At 45.0% G+C, this 20,909-nt stretch overlaps 1 protein-coding gene across 3 annotated transcripts in view; it reads left to right on the top strand.

Moving 5' to 3' along the window:
* The window catches only part of LOC147883023 (zinc finger (CCCH-type) family protein), a 129,234-nt gene that overhangs the window by 160 nt on the left and 108,165 nt on the right, over nt 1-20,909 (top strand). For all 3 annotated transcript variants that reach the window (XM_087399338.1, XM_087399339.1, XM_087399337.1), the window contains exons 1-4: nt 1-234; nt 321-413; nt 502-741; nt 830-902. The exon at nt 1-234 is cut by the window's left edge and continues 160 nt beyond it. In XM_087399338.1, coding sequence (XP_087255464.1) covers nt 1-234; nt 321-413; nt 502-741; nt 830-902 — 640 coding nt within the window. The remainder of the gene's footprint in view (nt 235-320; nt 414-501; nt 742-829; nt 903-20,909) is intronic.

Below are 20,909 nucleotides of genomic sequence, written 5' to 3'. Positions count from 1 at the left end.
GACGAGTGCAAGTACGCCCACGGAGAGAATGAGCTTAGGCCTAGGCCGGACGGCTCATGGGATCCAACCTCTCAGCGAGGGAAATGCTCCTCAGACGCGAAACAGGATGTCGACGAACATGATGACTATGCTTTTTCAGATGTCGAAGAGGAACGAGGGAATCTAGGCAAATGCATTAGTGGCCTCCCGCTGAGGTGGAGCTCAGACGACTTAAAGAAGTTGCTCGTAGAGCAGGTTGGGTCTAAATATTTCACTGCGCTTTTAGTACTACAGTGATACACTCGAGGTGACTCGTGCGACTTGTATGCGCCTTTTTGCAGGGAGTTGCTTTCCGTACTTCCAAGAAGAGGAAGCGCTTTCACGTAGGTTTTGTACTGTTCGAATCCGATGAGCAGATTGCGCTGGCGAAAGAGGTGATTCTCCTTGTAGCTGCAAGTTTGTACATTCCTTTTTCAGCCCTAAACTGCAATCTTTACAACGGAGAGTGTCTTTGCAAAACAGAAGTTGGACGGGCTGCGAGTTCATTCGAAACAATTAAAGGTTGCGGATGTTCTAACCCGAGCATGGGAGAAAAAACAGGGTAAAAATAAGGCAAGCCTTTCAACGGATGTGGAACGCGGGATTGAAACCGCTAGAAAACCCACGGATATTTGTGACGTCGTGACGCCGCTCGGGAAACTGTCCTATCAAGAGCAGCTAGAAAGGAAAAGGGCTGAGATTGAAAAAGTCCTTAAGAAACTGGTCCGTGCCCATAGCTCGCTTTCGGAGACTGTAGCGCATACTGGGTTAGATGCAATATCATGCTGATTGATAATTGCAATGGCTTCAGGTGCGCAATGTCCGAAAAGCTATCTCCCCAAACGTCTCTCTTCCTGCTTGGATTACCGAGGCAAGGATCCAAGGTAAGCTATTCATGCCAAGAATAGTGGTGACGTATGAGTATCCCTACCTGTCAACGGACCATGAAGGATAGACTATGTTTTTGTGGGTCACACAGTGGACTATTAGGATTGCAAATCTGTTTCATGGTGGGAGGTATTCGCATGCAGTGTGTAGGTGGGAGCTCTTAACTCTTAAGCCATGTTTTCTCATAACGAACCAAAGTTGATATAAGCGACACAAAATTGTCATTTGGTTTGATTAAGGTCATAAGTGGCTATCTGAAAAATCTGTCTTTTTGAAAGTTAATGAAATAAAGAGGAAAGCCTTGTGGGCAGCGGGTTCTTATTTTCCATGGGTTTGATCATTGATGAATCCTGGTTGCTATTCTGGGATGAACCAAGCAGCCTTATCCATGATGATACCCTGTTGTGTTGCTCGTCAAGCTGGCTACACTTTGCGTTTGGATGTGTTATGCTTGCATGGTTGGCTGTTGTTACTGCTTATTGCATTCTTGCTCATGTTGACTTTTTGGGTCACCACTCAGCTCCCAGGGATGGAGGCCAAATCTGGCAATCACTTTATCTGGCACACACTTTTTGCTTATAGCTGCATTTCAAATCTAGGCTCACAAACTCTTATGCTGCCAATCCTCTGATGCAGATTCACTGATCTGCACCAAGCTACGGGAATAACCCTTGGCAACCGACCTTGCTTTGTCCCTGTCAATTGTACCATCAGATTTTCTTTTGATTTTGTAAACCTACTTTGTCCCAATAGCTTTCTTCCCTATGGGCCGATCCACCAGTTCCAATTCATTGGTCTTCATGATAGAATCCAATTCTCACTGCATGGCCCTCATCCAATGCTCATTGTCTTGAGCATCCTCAAAATTGCTTGGGTTTATCTGTATCATACAGTGACCTCATCCAAGCTGAATCAGCAAATTTTGCTCCACCTGTCCCTCTTGAACCAGCCCTTGTCCTATTGAGGAGAGGGGCTGAAAGTCTGCTATCCTGCAGTCCTGCAGAGTTTGTAACAGTCATCTAGGGACTGTTCTAGCTTCCTGTGAAGCAGCCTTCTCTTCTTTGACTCCTGCACATCGTCATGTGTGATAGGCTGATCCTGACCTGATTTGGAGCATCCAAAGGCTGCTGTGAATCAACATGTATAGGCAGACTATTCTGATTTTCGACTGGCTGCTCTGGAATGCCTTCAACTGCCAGTGGAAGTGTAGAGGCGGTAAGCCTTGCTCTCAATGGTGTAGTCATCACAAATTCATTTAATAGGCTTATCATTCAGTTTGCTTCTCAAATTGACTACGCACATGTGAATAGGCTACACAGCCAAACACCCTGAAGTCGTCCACCTTGGGCTTTCTGTTATACCTCGCCACACAGGTTTCAAAGCCTTGGTTGGGCGTTTGTTCAAATTGTGTGCTGCGCTCATTATTGTCTCCTTCCAAAATCTATATGGGAATCTTTTTCTGCATCTGGCCATCTCCAACAGAGACCTATGCTTCCTCTCAGCAACACCATTTTGCTGAGGTTCATATGGGGCTACAGATATGCATAATCCATGTGTCCTTCAAGAGCTTTGAAGGCATCTAACATATATTCCCACCCTTTGTCTGTTCTCAACGTCTACAGTTTGCACCTAGACTCATTTTCAGCTCTAGCAACAAAGTGCTTATAGCCATCTGATTCTTGTTTTAGGGGATATACCCTTGAGAATCTGGAAAAATCATCTATGAAGGTAACAAAATACAGCTGTTATCCCAAAGATGGGTTCCTCATAGCACCACACACATCACTGTGTATAAGCTTTTATTCCCTCTCAGTCTAACAAATCCATTCCTAGGAAAGCGACTTATGTGCATTTTCTCCAATATGCACCCTTCGCAAACATGTGTTGGAGTCTCCAAAGAAGGCATTTCATGTACCATCCCATGCCTCCGCAACAACTGTAACATTGCCATAGTTCATGTGGCCATACCTTGCATCCCACAATTCTGCATTTTTCATTTCTGCAGTCATTGTTGCACATGCATTGCTGTCATGTTTGTCCAGTTGATACAAACCTTGACTTAAAGTCTGTGTAGTGACTATCTGGTAGTCCTTTCCTCTGTCCCTAACAATACACTTATCTTCAAAAACGACAACAAAGCCCCTTTTCCCAAAAGAGGACATAGTAAATTCTTCTTAAGACATCCAAAAAGTAGTCGACCAGCTCCAAAAACAACCCAAAAACAATCATGAAAGTACAAGGGGTTGTCAACATGCCAAGGTTAACCGTATATGACTAAAAACTCACGCAACCCTATACTCGAAAACCCTCCTAGCTACTTAATACGCTGGCCGCTGCCTTAACTATTCCAATATTTCCAACAACCGTGTCCCATTTAGTGAGTCATCAAAGCATGGTCTCCATTAATGACTAGACCATCCTCGGAGAGAGAAATGACCATCTAGTTGTAACAAAGCACACACGCCCATCCTTTGAGTTTGAATAGACACATGCCTCCACATAGATATCCGTTACTAGGTGTCGATTGAGAAACCTTGACTTTGTCTAGTGCTCTCAGTATCCAAGCCCTCTCAAAGTTGCTTAGAGGAATATAGTGGAGTCTTGAGTCATCGAGAGTCACCATAATATCCATTTAAAGCAGTACATGAAACCGGCCTTCGATAAACAAAAGGGCAGTGATCTTCTACTCAGTCATAAACTTCATAAATAGCCACAATGCAAGCTTCAATCACTTAAATCACTTAGCACAACTTCGAAACAAGCTTCAACAACAACAAAGGTGAGGCTAGAATGCCCCTGCTCAATGAAAATAGTACACAGTGCACCCACTGGCCCCAAATGCCTTGGCGCCCCTTATGGTATTTATTTAATGCTTCTGAATGGAAATGCTTTACAACAAGGGTTCAACCGTGCACTGTTCCTCTCTGCAAATCCTCTACTTGTCTTCAAGGCATCTAATCCCAGTGCACCACTAGAATTCCCACTGGCAAGGCATACTCAGGCATTCACTTCTGATCTGACACAACTTAGAGGCATTCAGGCATCCAAACCACTGGCAAACTGAGCTCAAGGCAGCCTCAAGGCTATCACATGCATCCACACTGTCCTTAGGCCTTCCACGGGTGCTTCCTAGAACTTGTTGGAGTCCTGAAAGGACTGCACACAACACGCATGCATTGCAAAAAGCTGCAAAGCAAGAAAGAACAAGGAAAAACCGAACCTGGAACCAACTCCCGCTGTCTGTGGCAGAGGGGCGAGCTCCTTCCTTGCACCTATGCTTTGTCCAGGCTCCCCGTAGGGTGCAGGTGTCTTCCAGCAATCATGAGAAGAGAGAAATGAAGGTAGAGAGCGGAGGGTGAACAAGAAAGAGTCGTAGAGGAAAGATGGTTCACAGATCTGCCCCGAAATGATTGCCTCGGGATCTGTGCATGAGTCCTCCTAAGAGAAGGTGCCAAAAGCAGCATGGAAAGTTCCTCCTACAGCCTGCACTGGTCCAAAACAGCTCCAGAAGCCACCACGCAGCCAAAAACATGTGCTCAAAGGTCAGCACAACAAAAGACAACCCCGGGCACCTGCTGGAGGCAGCTGAACACATCCGTACAGCCGTACGAAAATTTTCAGAAAGTTCAGAAATGACTTCTGGCACTTCCTAGAAGTGCCTACTAGCCTTGGAACAGTCAAAACAGAGTTAAAAACGGTTGAAAACAGGCTTGAAACAGCTCAAACAGCTCAAAAACTGCACAAGAACAATTGAAAACGTCCAACACCTCTGGGAGAGTGAGGGGAGAGAGATGGAAGGTGGGGGAAGGGCATGCATACACATGCATGACAAATGGCATCTCCTCCTTGCCATTTGCCCCTTCATTAAAGTCCTAACTCCCATACCAAGGACAACGTTGGTTGTCCTTGGGCCCAACTTTTAGACCCCTCTTTTAAAGCCTTTGCCTTGCCCCTAGGACCTAGTGGTGCACCTAGACTTTGCCCTTAGGAACTTCTAGGAAGTGTGCACTTCCTCTAGCGAGTCCCTCACGGCCAAACCATTACAACACTTAACCATGGTTAACCTTGGGTTAAGCATAGGTTGAGTTACGAAGATACTTTACATCACTTTTCAAGTCCTCGTGACAGTACAGCCTTTGTACGGACTTGGCATCTGCATCTATTGTCTGTACGAGACTTGTTCTTCCAGCATTTAATGCCGTATGGTCTACCTGGGGGTTTGTGCCAGCCAATTTGAAGTTTTTTCAGCACTTTGGAGCTGCCTCGTGAAGTGTGCAAGTATTTTGGAGCTTTCTTGTGCTGCGTATTTGAGTTTGAAGGCTGTTGAAGCGATCCGGAGGTCTCTCTTTGAGCCCATTCCTTCTCTTTTGGCCTCCCTTTGCCTCGGGCTGCGAGTACCTCTCCATTGGATCACTCTCTCTCATTTGTAAGTGCTCTCTTCCTCATGGGAGCACTTTCTCTTGCTGTAATTCTCATTTCCAGCCCTCTATTGGCATTTCACATTGCCATTTGCTCTCATTTTCACCTCTCTTTCAAGGGTGAAACTCTTTGCTTGCATTCAAAGCTTTTTCACTGCTGTCCTTTCGGGCTACATCATTGGGTAAGTCGTTGTTGCATTGATTCTTTCCAATATCTGCTTCATTTGCATTTTGGAAAGGCCCCGTGTTGCCTTGGAAGGCCTTGTGTTGCCTTTTGGGGATTTTTCTTGTAACAGGTACACCTTGGGACAACATAGTCTTTTGTAGGAATAAGCTTTGAAGCTTGGGCAGAATTTGTCACTTGATTTTGAGAGGTTGCTTTCCTCTCATTTGCTTTGCCAGTTGGTGCATTTGTCTTGAATTTCGGCACCATGACTAGTAGCAAGGATGATTTGTTTGGGATGCTTGGGGCTGATGACAAGCTTGATGGCACCAATTATCCCATGTGGTCATACGGGACATGTTTTGGTTGCCAAGAATCTACGGCATATTGTTTTAGGTTCTGAGGCCAAGTCTACATTCTGGTGGTATTGTTACTTCAGAGAATGTGCTTTATGTTCTAGGCATTCGCAAGAACCTCATTTATATCTTAGCCATAGCTACATGTGGCTTTCAGGTTCTTTTTGATGGTGTTAGGTGTGCAGTGTATGATGCTACACATGCTGTCACGAGGATGTGAAATTATGGGACTTTTGATTTGCGACTCCGGTAATTTGCGCGTGACTACCTTGAGTCTCTGGGGCGCGAGGGTCCGGCCATGGGGCGGGACTTGGGGAATTAAAATTTCCTAGTGGGCCCTTGGAAATAGTAAATGTGCGCCCAGTTACTAGGCAATTAATTCCTAGGGCCAAAGTGCACAACAGGGGGCCCAAAAGAGTGGTGCAATTAAAAAACATTGCTTTTTGAAGCCTAGGGCTTTAAAAGGGGGGGGAAGCCCTTCTTTTAGAGGCAGTTTGTCACGATGTGTGATGTATTCCTTTCTCTATATCTAGACTTATGGATGGTTTGATGAATGGACACTTGTGGAAGGGTATGCCCTTTCGACGGGACACTTCTTATAAGGCACAACCCTTCACAAGAAACATTCTATGGAAGAGACACTCCTATTGTAATGTACCCTCTCATCAAGGGTCACACCCTTCACAAGGGGTACACACCTCTTCATGCACATACACTTTGGAGTACACCCCTTTTCATGTGTGACTCTTCACTCTCTATATAAGAGAGGCCCAATTGTATGGATGACACTACAGCTACACTACAGACACTCAAGCAATACAATAATTCCTTGTTCTGTGCTATTTCAATCTTCTTTCTGTTCCTTAGCACATTCCTAAATATAGTAAATCTAGGATTTCTTACAGTGGTATCAGAGCAAATTTCGTTCCTGCTTGTAGGAAATGCCCCCCACCTTCTAGCACCTATCTGATACATCTCTTTCCGCTAGAAGTATACCCGTGCACATTGTGCATGGAAGAGATGGAGAGAATGAGCGTAAAAATTTTTAGCGCCAACCCTGCCTAAAGTCATCAATGGCCTCTCCATCTCCCACACATCACGAGTTGATGTGAATGGACACGACAAAAATCGTGTCTTTTCATGTGCTTGGGCTGTCCCAAAACCAAGGGACGCACCTTTTCCAACATCAGACACACCTTTTGATGAAGAGTTTTGACTCCTCACCCAAGGGACACACCCCATCGTGGAAAAAAAGAGGACACCTTTTCGTGTGGGGACACCCCTTTTAAAAACAGGGTCACACCCCTTCATGAAAAGGTACACCTATTCCAAGGGTCACACCCCTTCGATTAGGCACACCTTTTGGCACCAAGCAGTTATAAAAAAAAAGGGTACCTAGAGGGGCTAAAAAAGAAAAACCCAGCCCCATACCTTAGGTCTAACCCTAGACTACCTAAGGGTTAATTAAACCCACACATTAATTTTGGGCAACCACCCAACCTAGGCAGCCACAAACAAAAAAAGGACGATCCATTTGACGCCCGTACGGATTTCTGTCAGTAGGCTCGCCTCGCTTGACTGTACGGATTCTGGTCACGCAGGATCCGCCATGTCTCCATGCCATATGCAGCCCCCCCCTTGCCGGTTTGCTGCCCTGGGTTCCTGCCAGTCCCTGCCAGCCTGCCAGTGCTAGATCAGCGCCAGTTTCCATGCCCATGCTGCCGCGAATCAGCCCTTGGAAGCCTGCAGCCTGTTTCGCCAGCCCTCTATCGTGATCCAGCCTGCAGCCTTGGAAGCCTCTATCGCGATCCAGCATTGGTAGCTGCAGCCTGTTTCGCCATACGCAGCCTGCCCCCCTTTTTCGCCACCATACCTGCCTTTGCTCAGCAGCGGTTCAGCCCTTCTATCGCGATGCAGACAGCCTGTACAAAGCACTGAGTTGCTGCCTTCCAATCCTGTCCAGCCAGGCCGAGCTCTGCTACTCGCACCCCACAGGCACTTGTTCTCTGAAATCCTTACCAGGCACCTATTTCTGGTTCACACAGCCACGTGGACTTGCAAAGACAACAACATTGGACCTCCGGACAGAGATCTGCAGGCTTTTTCTACGCAACAAATTGGCAGATTAAATCAATGCCAGGTGGATTCTTTCCATTCTACTTCTAAGGATTCTCTTTCATATTGTCATTTGACGCTTATTATCAAATTACAGCAAATGAAAGACGTTTCCTTAAAGCATGGAAACCCCTGGTAATTCACCCGTCCCTTCAAGGACACCTCGGGCATCATCTACCACACAATATCGTGTTCAGGTTGCACAACCAGCCCATTTCGGAGCTTTGGCATCGTGGGTCTTCTGTGTCACATGCCCTTCCAGTGACTTGGACCACATCCTATACCTTCTGCGTGAGGCACCTCAGTTACATTACTTCCTGAGCACAGTCCAGGTTGTGTTCCACGAGACACGAAGATACCTAGAACCCGATATTCCTCACAAGTTTGCTGTCCATCTTTGGAGAGATTTTTACCCCTCAGCTTCAGCATCTCCAGGGTACTCTCCACCTCCTTCAGCTCCCAGATATCCTTCTATACAGGTTGTACCTTCCCCAAGACAGTATTTACACTCTGAAGGCACTCCTTCTCCTGGATATCCTCCACTTCCAACAGCAGCTCCTTATCCTTTCTCAGATCCGTGGACTCTGCAACCTACCCCTGTACTCTCACGAGCAATAACACCCCTTTCGGCATCACCAGTGTTACCGCAGACAGGACCTCCTTTACCAGATTTCCACGGGTGGTTCCATCCTGCCTCGCCTGCCCCCTCCAACATGAGCAACCTGAGGGAGCAGCCCGAATCTTCTTCCAGGAATGGTACAAACTAGAGCGCAGGTTTGTGCTTTTCTCACGGGGACCTCAGATATGTTGCAACGCTCGCGTGCAACCTCTCCAGAAATAGGCGACTCAAGTCCAAAAAGGACCCCTGAAGTCAACGTACAAGGCGAAACACTACTGCAACTTCAAATTTCCCAGCTTCAAGACAGCATCTCCGATTTGGTCCAGAAAGTCCAACAACTCGAAGATTCTCGCAGTACCACACATACAGAGGATGACGTGATGCAACCAGACGACTATGCGGATTCATTCCCACCAGAGGTAGAAAATACTGAACTCCGTGCCCTCTACCGTTTACTCCAAGCTTCCAAAACTAAAAGACTTGACATCAAACTTCCGGAAGCCTACAGTGGTCAACGCAATTGCCGAACAGTTGACCAATGGCTCACAAAACTGCGCATGTACTTTGATATTGTTGATCTCACTGAAGGCAAAAAGATTGCCTTGGCAGCCTCCCTCCTCAAGGATACAGCTTTCCTATGGTAGCAAAGACGCCTAAAGGATGGCAAAAGTATGTTAACTTGGGAACGTTTTGAACACGTGCTTCGTAAGCAGTTCATACTTGCCAATGCGGACTTCCAAGCACGTTCAAAACTCCGACAGTTGGAGCAAATAGGCTCCGTGTCTTCCTACATCTCTCAGTTCACCACATTGGTGCTGAAGATTGATGGGTTAACTGATGATGATCGCCTTCATGCTTTCATCTCAGGCCTAAATCCCTCGTTACGCATTGATGTCCTTAAAGCAAACATCACCACCACAGTTGGCGCTATTGCTTACGCAGAGCGCATAACAGATTTCCAAAACACAGGGAAGCAGAGTGCTAATCGAACACAGAACTCTACTATGGCCAAAGGTGCTCGTCCTCAAGATAACCCCAGGTTTAGAAAAAACTCGGGTAATCAAGGTCAGCGACAGTCTCAAGATCCCCACAAGTCTCAGAAATCGTATGCTGGATTCCAACATAAGCACTCCTCCAAGGATCGCGCCTCTTCTTCACAAAGTCATTACCAACATCCCTAACATAAAGGTGCGGCCACTGACAAGAACAACTCCAGCACAAAAGGACTTTGTACCATCTGTACAGGCGACCATAGATGGTTCGATTGTCCCAAGTGACCAAAGCAAAATTCCAATATGGAACCTAGCACTTCCCAAATAGAAGATGCTACCCCAGCACAAGACAAGAAAGGCAAAGCTGTTCGAATGGCGAATACCATCCACCTGAGCCTTGCCCGCAACCCCGAACCTTCCCTGGCCACTCAAGTACTTTGTGTTCAAGGATCGATTCGTGGAACAACGGTCACTATCCTCATCGACAGTGGCTGCTCTCATAACTTCCTAGCTAGTTCTATGGTCGACAAACTTCGGTTGACCACCAGTCCTAGTCTCATGGACTATCAGATTGAACTCGCAAATGGAACTACCTTCTTGTGCAACACCTGGATCAAAAACTTGTCTTTTCGCATCCAACATTATACGGACAAGTTGAACTTCGACATCATGCCTCTTTCTCGGTACGATTTCATACTTGGACAACAGTGGCTCTACGACTATGATCCATCAATCAGTTTTCGCAGCCATACTATCCAGTTTGTCCACCAGGGAAAACTTATTGAGCTAACTGGTTCTAGGGACTCTCCTTTAACCCCAGTTGCCTTTGTCCTATAAGTAAAGAAGTGGGTTCGTAAACGTCAAGTAAAGACTTCACTTCTGTTGGTTACGGCAGTAGAGGAGACACCAACAAAGGATCCTCCTGAATACCTCAACCAACCTTTTTTCCAACCCTACCTGGATATTTTTCTACAGGAATTGCCAAAGCAGTTACCACCTCGACGACCAGTGGATCACCCAATCGAACTTATTCCTGACAGTAATCCACCGTCGAAACCTCCTTATCGGGTTTCTTACACTCAAAATGAAGAAATCCAAAGACAGGTGACCGAACTACTCGACAAAGGTCACATTCGGCCTAGTCGCAGCCCTTTCGGATCTCCTGTACTACTTGTGGAAAAAAAGAATAAGTCAATGCGCCTCTGCATCGACTATCGAGCCCTCAACAAGCTCACTATAAAAAACAAGTATCCATTGCCTCGCATCGATGACCTCTTCGATCAACTTCTACACGCAACCCAATTCTCAAAGATTGATCTTCGTTCAAGTTATCATCAAATTCGCATCCGAGAAGGCAATGAGTACAAGACAGCTTTTTGAACAAAGTATGGACACTATGAATGTTTGGTCATGCCTTTTGGGTTAAACAATGCCCCGGCCACATTCATGACTCTAATGAACGACATCTTCAGGCCTTTCCTCGATAGTTCGTCATCGTTTACCTCGATGACATCCTCGTTTTCAGCAGATCCCTACATGAGCACAAACAACATCTTCACCAAGTTTTTGAAGTTCTCCGCGCAAATTCTCTCTACATCAACATTGAGAAGAGTGAGTTCTTCAAGACCCAACTCGAATATTTGGGACATGTTATTTCAGCTCAAGGCATCTCTGTGGATCCCAAGAAGGTCGAGGTAATCCGAAACTTGGCTACTCCTAAGAATGTTCATGATGTCGCTCTTTTCTTGGATTGGCAAACTTCTACCATACAAAGGTCTATCAGTTTTTCGAAATCGCAGCTCCTATGTCCGAATTATTGAAAAGCACAACAATTTTTCAATGGCTTCCCGAAGAGAGTATAGTTTCCAACAACTCAAGCAAGCACTCACTACCACACCAGTTATGGCTATTGCTGACCCAAACCTTCCATTTGAGGTCATGACCGACGCTTCCGACATCGCTACAGGAGCAGTCTTGATGCAAGAAGGCAGAGTTATTGCTTTTGACAGCCATAAACATTCCGATATCCAAACCTGATACCCGGTTTATGATAAGGAGTTTCTTGCCGTTGTACATGCTTATCGCTTTTGAAAACATTATCTCATGGGAGCCGACTCGGTGGTTAAGACAGACCATCACTCTTTAAAGTATATCTTTACTCAGCCAGTCATGAACGCTCGACAAGCACGCTGGGTTGAGTTTCTGGCCAACTTTCACATGACCATTGAGTACATTCCAGGACTACGCAATGTAGTTGCAGATGCTCTCAGCAGGTTAACTCTAGCATCAGCTATGGTAATCTCTACATTATCTGTGGATGTTCCGAATTCATTCAAAGGGAAGTATTTCAATGATAAAGACTTCAGCACAGCAGTACAAGTTCTTTCAAAAGGTCAACCTTCGACTTCCGAATAGAAGATTTTCTCATCCCATTCTTATACAGACGACCTTCTGTATTATCAAGATCGCGTCTGTGTACCACATGACAAGGATGTTCGATGTCTTTTGTTAAAAGAGCATCATGTAGTTCCTTATGCTGCCCATCCAGGCATCAACAAGACTTATAGGTTACTCAATGCAACATACTACTGGCCTCAGATGAAAAGCGACATCATCAAAATGGTTACATCTTGCTTATCTTGTCAACAAATGAAAGCAAGCTGACGATTTCCAGCAGAACTTCTTCAGCCTCTTCCAATTCCAACTGAAAGGTGGGAAAGTATTTTTATGGATTTCATTACAACACTACCATGATCCTCCAGAGGTAACACTTAGATTATGGTAATTGTTGATCGATTGTCCAAAATGGCACACTTTGTTGCTTGCAAAAGCAGTGTGCACGGGCTTCGGACATCGCCAAAGTCTTCATACAACACATCTTCTGACACCATGGATTGCCCAAGAATATCATATCCGACAGAGATGCTAAGTTTACCAGTCACTTTTGGATTTCACTGTTCGAATCTTTGGGTACAACTCTACTGTTCAGTTCAGCCTACCATCCAGAATCAGATGGCCAGACTGAAAGAGTCAACCAAGTTTTGGAAGAAATGCTTCGACATTATATTCAGTCACGCCTAGCAGCTTGGGAAGAGTATCTACCACTCCTTGAGTTTGCTTATAATAACTCTTTCCATAGTGCCATCAGCATGACTCCATTTCAAGCAGCTTATGGATACACTCCGATTGTACCAACGAATTTTGTACTTCAACATTGAGTGGCCCTAGCTGATCAACTGGTTTAAGAAATGCAAGATATTCTACTCCAAGTCAGGGATCATATGCGAAAAGCGCAAGAGTGGTATCAACGGTCTGCCAACAAACATAGACGTCACCTGGAATTTGATACTGGTGACATGGTGCTATTATTTGTAGCCCCCCATCGCTATAAGACGGTTCAGTCTGTGTTTCCTCAGATACTATGGACCTTTCCGGATCGTCAAGAAAAATTCATCTTTAAGTTACAAATTGGAATTACTACCATCATGGGGTAAAATCCATCTGACATTTCATATTTCTTAGCTAAAGACGTACATTCCAGGCGATGAAGCAGTTCCTCCTGCAGGTGATTATGTTCCAGAAATCGAACACGATTATGTTCTCCTTATTCCTGAGCGTATTTTGGACCATCGACAGCGAGAGACTCGACATCGACTTATCACGCAATTCCTTGTTCTTTGGCGAGATCTGAACGACTCCGACGCTACTTGGCAATCTGATGAAGACTTACAGCAGTACCCTGACATTTTACAGCAGTATTTTCAGAATTTACCGTGATATTTTCTACATCAGTTCATTATCTCCACCAGGGTCTTATTTTGAGTGGGAGGGGATGTCACGATCTGTGACGTATTTCTTTCTCTATATCTAGACTTATGGATGGTTTGATGAATGGACACTTGTGGAAGGGTACGCCCTTTCGACGGGACACTGCTTATAAGGCACAACCCTTCACAAGAGACATTCTATGGAAGAGACACTCCTATTGTAATGTACCCTCTCATCAAGGGTCACACTCTTCACAAGGGGTACACACCTCTTCATGCACATACACTTTGGAGTACACACCTTTTCATGTGTGACTCTTCACTCTCTATATAAGAGAGGCCCAATTGTATGGATGACACTACAGCTATACTACAGACACTCAAGCAATACAATAATTCCTTGTTCTCTGCTATTTTAGTCTCCTTTTTGTTCCTTAGCATATTCCTAAATATAGTAAATCTAGGATTTCTTATACAGTTGGCCAAATCAGTTCCAGAGGAGCCAGATCATCAGTTTGGAGCTGCTAGAGCCTACCAGGGAAATTCGTTTTTATCCAAGAGCCAGTTTCAAGTGATCTAGAGCTTGCCAAGGAAATTCGTTTTTACCCAGGGGCCAGTTTCAGGTGATCCAGAGCCTGCCAGGGAAATTCGTTTTTACCCAGGAGCCAGTTTCAGGTGATCCAGAGCTTGCCAGGGAAATTCGTTTTTACCTAGGGGCCAGTTTCAGGTGATCCAGGGTCTGCTAGGGAAATTCGTTTTACCTAGGGGCCGATTCCAGGTGATCTAGGGCTTGCCAGAGCAAATCACAATTGATCCAGGTGCCTGTTGTTGGTGGCGATTTCTGCTAGGGTATCTGTTTCAATTTGCGATTTGCTTTTGGGCTCTTCCACGTTGTTCCAGGTGCCTGCGATTGGTTCTAGGGTTGTTCCAGGAGTTTTGGACTTGACCAGGTTGCTCCGGGTGAACTGTGACTTGCTTTTTTAGGCTTTCAGGCTCTGCAGGAGATTTCGACCTGATTTCTGGAGCTTTCTGGGTGTTGTGGTCGGTTTTGGTAACTTTCCAGGTGTGGGTGTTTGCTTCTAAGCTGCTCTTGGGGCTGTGCCAGGGCAGAAGTGGGGATGTCATAGTAGCTAGTCCTTGCTATGCGTGATGGAGTTTATGGTTTTCAACCTTATGAGTAACTATCATGAAATTGAAACTGCACTATGTTGTGTTTTTAGAGGATGAGTTTGGGAATGTTCTTGGATTCGTCTAGGTATATATATATATACAAGCATTCATCCCAATCGCCCACCACTAGTGGAAGTCCATTCATCTCATCACACTCCTGTAATTTTGAAGTGTTTCGTGGTTGATGTCTCCAAGACAATCATGCCGCAATCTCGAGTGATCTACTTTTCTCATCTACATCTAGATTTGTAATCAATGTTATGTTATTGTCCTCCACTGTTGTCATCGAAAATGGACCTATAGTCCTTGAAGTCCGCTCATGCTTGTTAGATGTGTCACAGAGACAACATTGGCTAAGATCAACTCGCTCCGTTCACATTGTCATGACAAGAGAAATGATTATTTAGTTAATTAATAATCATTAGAACATTATCGTGTTAGGCGCCAATTTAATGGTGCTGTGTGAAACCAGCCTCAAGGGCCAACAAGAGGGTGGTAAAACAACTAACCAGCCATAGGCCTTCACATTAAAATATTCAGCAAACACTTTAAACACAGATTGGGGGAGCTAGAGTGCTCCTGCTCAAGTACAAGACAGACTGGCCCAAAGCCTTGGTGCCCCTTTTCGGTATTTCTTTATTGATTGGAGAAACCAGCAAATAAGTTACACAATGAGTGCTATCTCACTCACATTCAGTGCTCTTCCCACTCTCAGTAGGCATTAGTATCACAAACATTAGCCTTGCAGGGCTGTGCTCTCACACCGATGTGACCTTGGGCATCCATCTTCAGTGCAAACACCTGCAGTCCAAACAAGGAAACGCTCCCCAGACAACCACAAGTGTCCACTTACTCACTGGGATACCTAATCAATGGGTGAAAGCATAACTGATCTGCCCACAATGCTTAGAAGCACGGACTTACTCTGCAAGCGTTCATTGTGAACCATCCAACCAAGCAAGCCTCTCCAAAAACACAACCCACGGCTCAGTGGCAATCGCTAAAAGCATGGGTGAACTTTTAACCATCCGGGTTCTTCAAACCAAGCTCATTCACTAGCCAATGCACATCACCCTGAGATTTTTCTATTCACACTGTCACACAGCTAGCTGCCCATGCATCTCTGGCTCAATTGCCCGTGCACGCAGCCCAACGCAACTGCAAATAGCCCGCATGAGCCATACGATTGATTAACACCAACCTATTTAAATGTCCGTACAGATTGTACGACTGTTCCTTACATAGATGTACAGCCACGGAAGAGTCTCTGGCTGCAGCCAAGGGTTCCGTGTTATAACTGGGAGTCCATATAGCAACCTGTGCAGCTACCCGTACACCTTCAACAGCAATTAATGTGCCGTATTATTGTCCATACCAACAGTTGTACCTTTCCGTACTAACAGCGATGTAGAGATCCGTACAGCCGTACACAGTAGTTAATGCCCTTCCATACAGTTTGTACGATCATCACAAGCATCCTCCCTCTGTAGGCACGTGTCACCACAATGTAAATATCCTAAGTCAAAGTACAGTTGACCATTTATTTGATCATAATTAAAGAAATTTTCATCTAGGTTAATTATGGTCAAAAGAGTTCTTCTATTGGACAAAGAATTGACAACAATCAAAGATACTTGACTTCGGTCAAGTAAGCCTAATTTTCGGTCAGGAAGGCTTGGTTTATACCAAGAAGGTTAACTGCGGTTAACCAAGATGTGCCAGCTTCGGTGTTAGAAAAGACCCAATAGAGGGTACACACAGCGGAAGACTTATAGTAATGCCCAGGAGCTCACACAGTGTAGTGTGGGTGTGGAATCACAAACTTCTTTACTTAATGTGCATACAATAGATGTGCAGACTCATCAATAGACAATGAACCAGCCAGATAGAGAAACCACCAAAATATATATTTCCGTCCAAAACTATGGACACAATACAAAAGATATAGATCCAGAGTCCCACCAATGGTGTGGTCCTCTGATCTTACCACAAGGTCCTTCTCCTATCTGCTAGTTATCTCTAGACTCGAGCCCGCGTGCTCCACCTAGAGCTTCTGTAGACTTTCTGTCCAGATCCCTTCCACCTTGCTGTCTTTGCACCAGCCTAGGTGGGCAGCTCTCCCAGCTCTCAGTCTGCAGCTCCTTGTCACCTTCTTCACCTCCTGATATATAGGCCCAAGAGAGGGTTCCTTGGCTGCTCCGATCTGCTGGTTCCTGCTGCTGCAAGTGATAATCAAATGAGGCAACAAGCCTCTCCTTTTATAGGGCCCCAGGGGCCTGTCAAAAAACCGACCAGCCAGCTTCATACTGGCCGACCAGTCTGCTGCTGGTCCAGCCCTTTAAGGGCTCTAAAACTGGGGCCCTTTGGCCCAAACTTCTAGGGCCTTTGGCCCTCCACTCTAGGCAAGGGCCCAGCCTATATAAGTCATGCCACTGCCCACTGGCAGCCCCATTTGCTGCTCCATCTGGCCACCTGTAGGCTCTGTTGCAGGCTGTCCATCTGCACACAGATGCCTTCCACATAGGCACCTTTGTCTGTGCAGTCCCGCGCCATGTCTGCTGTTCACTCTGCTTCTGCTGCGCCAACCTATGCGCCATTATCAGGGTCTGTTGCAGGCCCGTCGCCTGCCCACTACCCTCGCCATATGGCTCGCCATGCTGATGCCATCTGCAGGTCGCAATCCTGTGAGGTGCTGCCCATGTGGCAGCCCCCTCTCTTCCTTCTTTTGGCATCTTCTGCCCTAGGTCTCCCTCCCCCACGCTCTCCTCATATGGGGGCTTACAGATGGGGAGGTGACCTTTCCAACATTCGGTTGGAGAGTTGTGCCAACTTCGGTTGGAGAGACTTGACTATAATTAAGGCGCCTCGACCCTTGGTCAAAGCCCCTTAATTATGATCAGTTTGGTTAGTGTAACCAGCCGGTTACCCATCTAGTTACTATCAAAAAAAAAAGAAAAAAGAAAAATAGACAGTTGCAGAGTTTCTGCCAGCAGTTTTCACCGACCTGTCAGACTTTTACTGTCAGAAAAGCAGCAGAAACACAGTAAAATCAGAGATTTGCAGAAAAAGAATATGCATGCCTTTGAGCAGAGAAAAGAGGGAAAAACAGATGCATTTTGAAGTCATTTGCAGTAGCCAGAAAAGGGGCACACAGCTTTGAGTTTATTCCTTGAGTTGACAGACAGCCCAGCATTGGCATAAGTTGTGAATGCAAGACACCTCTTGTTGAGGTAATTTTTTTCTCTTTGAAAAGCAAAGGCTGCGTGCACCAGTTGCATACACAGTGTGTGTGAGAGCTTGCAAATTTCAGACAAATTATAATAAGATGGCTCAATCACCTATCCAGTGGGATTCACAAGATAGGGATGCACATCCAAGACAAAGAAGTATGCAGCAAACTCAGCAAGAATTTGAGCAGATGGTACACATTCGTATGCTGGAGATGGAAAAACTCATAAGGGATCCAAGAGCTCAGCATCTGTTTCAAGCAGAAACTTCTGATGTGCCAATGCCAGAGGCACACTCTCGTGTACAGCCCGAGAGAGAGGGATCTCATAGGGGATGGTCTCATAGCAGGAAGAGATCGAGGCATCATCACCGATCTCCAAGCCCTTCACCGTCTACCTCAAGATCAACTTCTGTATCTTCTTCTTCATCAGATAAACCATCCAGGAAAAGAAGGAAACACAAGAAGTCTAGGAAGGGCAAGTCTTCCAAGACCAAGGAATTCAAAGATGGAGGTAAATCTGTCAAGTTTATGACCTATAATGAACAATATGGTCATACAGACAAAGCACTGCAGTTCATTAGGCAGTTTGATGTTGCATTCGGTACATGAAATTTTTTAGAATCCTCCAAGTTAAGAATGGTCAGCTTGCACTTGACAGTGACAGCTGCACAGACCATAGATGGGTCAGCCCCAAAGAGGTGAAAGGGCTTCAAGAAAGCCTTCTATCAGCAGTTCATCCCTAAACAGTTTAGAGATCATGTTCTTCAAGATTGGGATAGTTTACATATGGATGCATGCGATACAGTGGATGTGTACAATTAAAAGTTTTGGGATGCTTATTTGCAATTTGCACCTTTCAAAAAGATCTCCAGAAGACCCAAATGAGAAAGTACAGAGCAGGTCTCAGTCCAAAAATTCAGGCAGTGGTGAATGCTTTGAGGGCAAAGAACATTCAAGACATTATGCATTCAGCTTCAGTAGCTAGTCTTGTGCAGATATAAGATCCAGCCACAATGCTATCCTTGCATGCAAGAGGTACTGAAAGGAAGAAACTTGATTTTTCAAAGTCAGAAAAGAAAGAGTATCCCAAGGTTTAAAAGAAAGGGTTTCAGCCTCAGAAGCCGAGGGGTACTCAGCTTCAAAGTCATATAAAGGCAAATCCCCATTCACTACTGAACAGATAGCTGATTTCTGCAGAGATGGGAAATGCTTTAGATGTGGGAAAGAGGGGCATATGGCTGTCCAGTGCCCTGAGAAGCCTTCGGGTTCTAAGGAGCAGAAAAAGGCACAAGTACCACTGAGACCAATGGTGGGAGCAGTCCCATATGTTTTGGGTAGTACCTCAGACCCAAAGGAAAAAGAGTTTTTGCTATCATGGAGAAAGGTACGAGATCAGCAAGCATTAATCCGATTGATCCAAGGTCTAAAGACAATTTCATATCTGAAGATTTAGCCCTGAGATTAGGGATTAAAACTAAAGAGCTAGGCAGAGCTCTTGATGCTGATCAAATGTTCCAGGGAAATCCAGTGCAAGTTACTCCTTTGATTGGAAAGCTTCGTGTCCATGTGCAGAGTTATGTAGATTAGGAGGACTTCTTAATTTCTCCTCTCAAGCAGCGTGATGTTGTACTTGGTACACCGTGGTTCCATCGAAATGGAGTAAAGATAGAATACCCTGAGAGGGTGCTGAGTTTTATCCATAGGGGGAAAAACTAGCGTTTAGTTGCCAGGAATAAAGGGGAAACTATCTCCATTGTATCTGATGTTACATGTGGTAAAGCAATAAAGTCTGCAATTTTTGCGTACATGGTTTTTGTAAAAGAAAAAGAAAATGATATGCGTGCTGAAATGAATGATGCAGACAAAGATAAATTTCAGTTTTTTGTGAACTTTAAAGATAATTTTTCAGATGCTTTGCTAGGGGAGTTACCCCCAGAGAGACCAGAGGATCATCAGATAGAGTTAATGCCTGGTAGTGAGCCACCAAATAGGCCACCTTATAGAGTCAGTGCGATTCAGAGAGAGGAGATTATGGCTCATGTGCAGGACTTGCTGTCCAAAGGGTTGATTCAGCCCAGTTCGTCTCCTTTTTGCTCACCAATACTTAGTACAAAAGAAAGATGGTTCTTTTCGAATGTGCATTGATTACTGTGCATTAAATAAGATGACCATCAAAAATAGATTTCCGATACCATGCATAGATGATGTGCTTAACCAGCTCAGAGGGGCAACAATTTTCAGTAGGATAGACTTGAAGAGTGGTTATCATCAAGTCAGAATACAATCACAAGATGTGCATAAGACAGCTTTTCGCACTACATTTGGGTTGTATGAATACTTAATGATGCCCTTTGGGTTGACAAATGCTCCAGCCACATTCAATAGAATGATGGATCGCATCTTCCGAAAGTACAGGCACTTCACGGGTACTTTCTTTGATGATATCTTAGTCTTTTCAAAGACAGAAGAAGAGCACAGGGAACATCTTGCTTTGGTGTTTTAAGAACTTCGAAATCATCAGCTTTTTGCCAATAGCAAGAAAAGTGAATTTTTTTTGGAAGAGGTCCATTATTTGGGGCACATAATATCCAAGAATGCAAAAAGAGCCGAGCCATTCAAGAATGGCTTGAGCTGAAAACTGTGCATGAAGTCCGTAGTTTTTTGGGACTCTGCTCCTATTACAGGAGATTCATTAGACATTTTGCTGATATTGCAGCTCCACTACATGACCTTACCAAGAAAAATGCAGCCTGAACACATGAGGAATGTCACAGAAGAAAGCATTCAATATACTCAAGGAGAAGTTGACTACAGAGCCTATTCTTGTAGTCCTAGATCTTTATCAACCTTTTGATGTTGATTGCGATGCCGGTGGAGAGTGTGTTGGGGCTGCATTACATCAGAATGGACATGTAGTAGCATATGAAAGCCGAAGATTGCGTGATGCTGAGAGAGATCTGGAAATCTATGAAAAAGAATTGTTGGTTGTAGTTCATGCTGTGTGTGGGAATAGGGAGAGAGCAAAGTGTGAGAGCAGGAGCAGGAGAGAGGTAGTTGCAAATAGATGAGTGTGATACAATTGAATAGGATGATAGGTTTTGTCTAAGTGACAAAACCTTATCCTTCACTAACCGTAGTTCGTGAACTAAGTGTGGTCAGGGGGAAAAACCTCTA

The sequence above is a fragment of the Dipteris shenzhenensis genome, chromosome 28 (assembly GCF_047967505.1).
Source record: "Dipteris shenzhenensis isolate YYH24624 ecotype China chromosome 28, Dip_SZ_1.0, whole genome shotgun sequence".
Lineage (NCBI taxonomy): Eukaryota > Viridiplantae > Streptophyta > Polypodiopsida > Gleicheniales > Dipteridaceae > Dipteris > Dipteris shenzhenensis.
The sequence above is the reverse complement of the archived record's forward strand: the minus strand, read 5'-3'. Positions and strand labels throughout refer to the sequence as shown.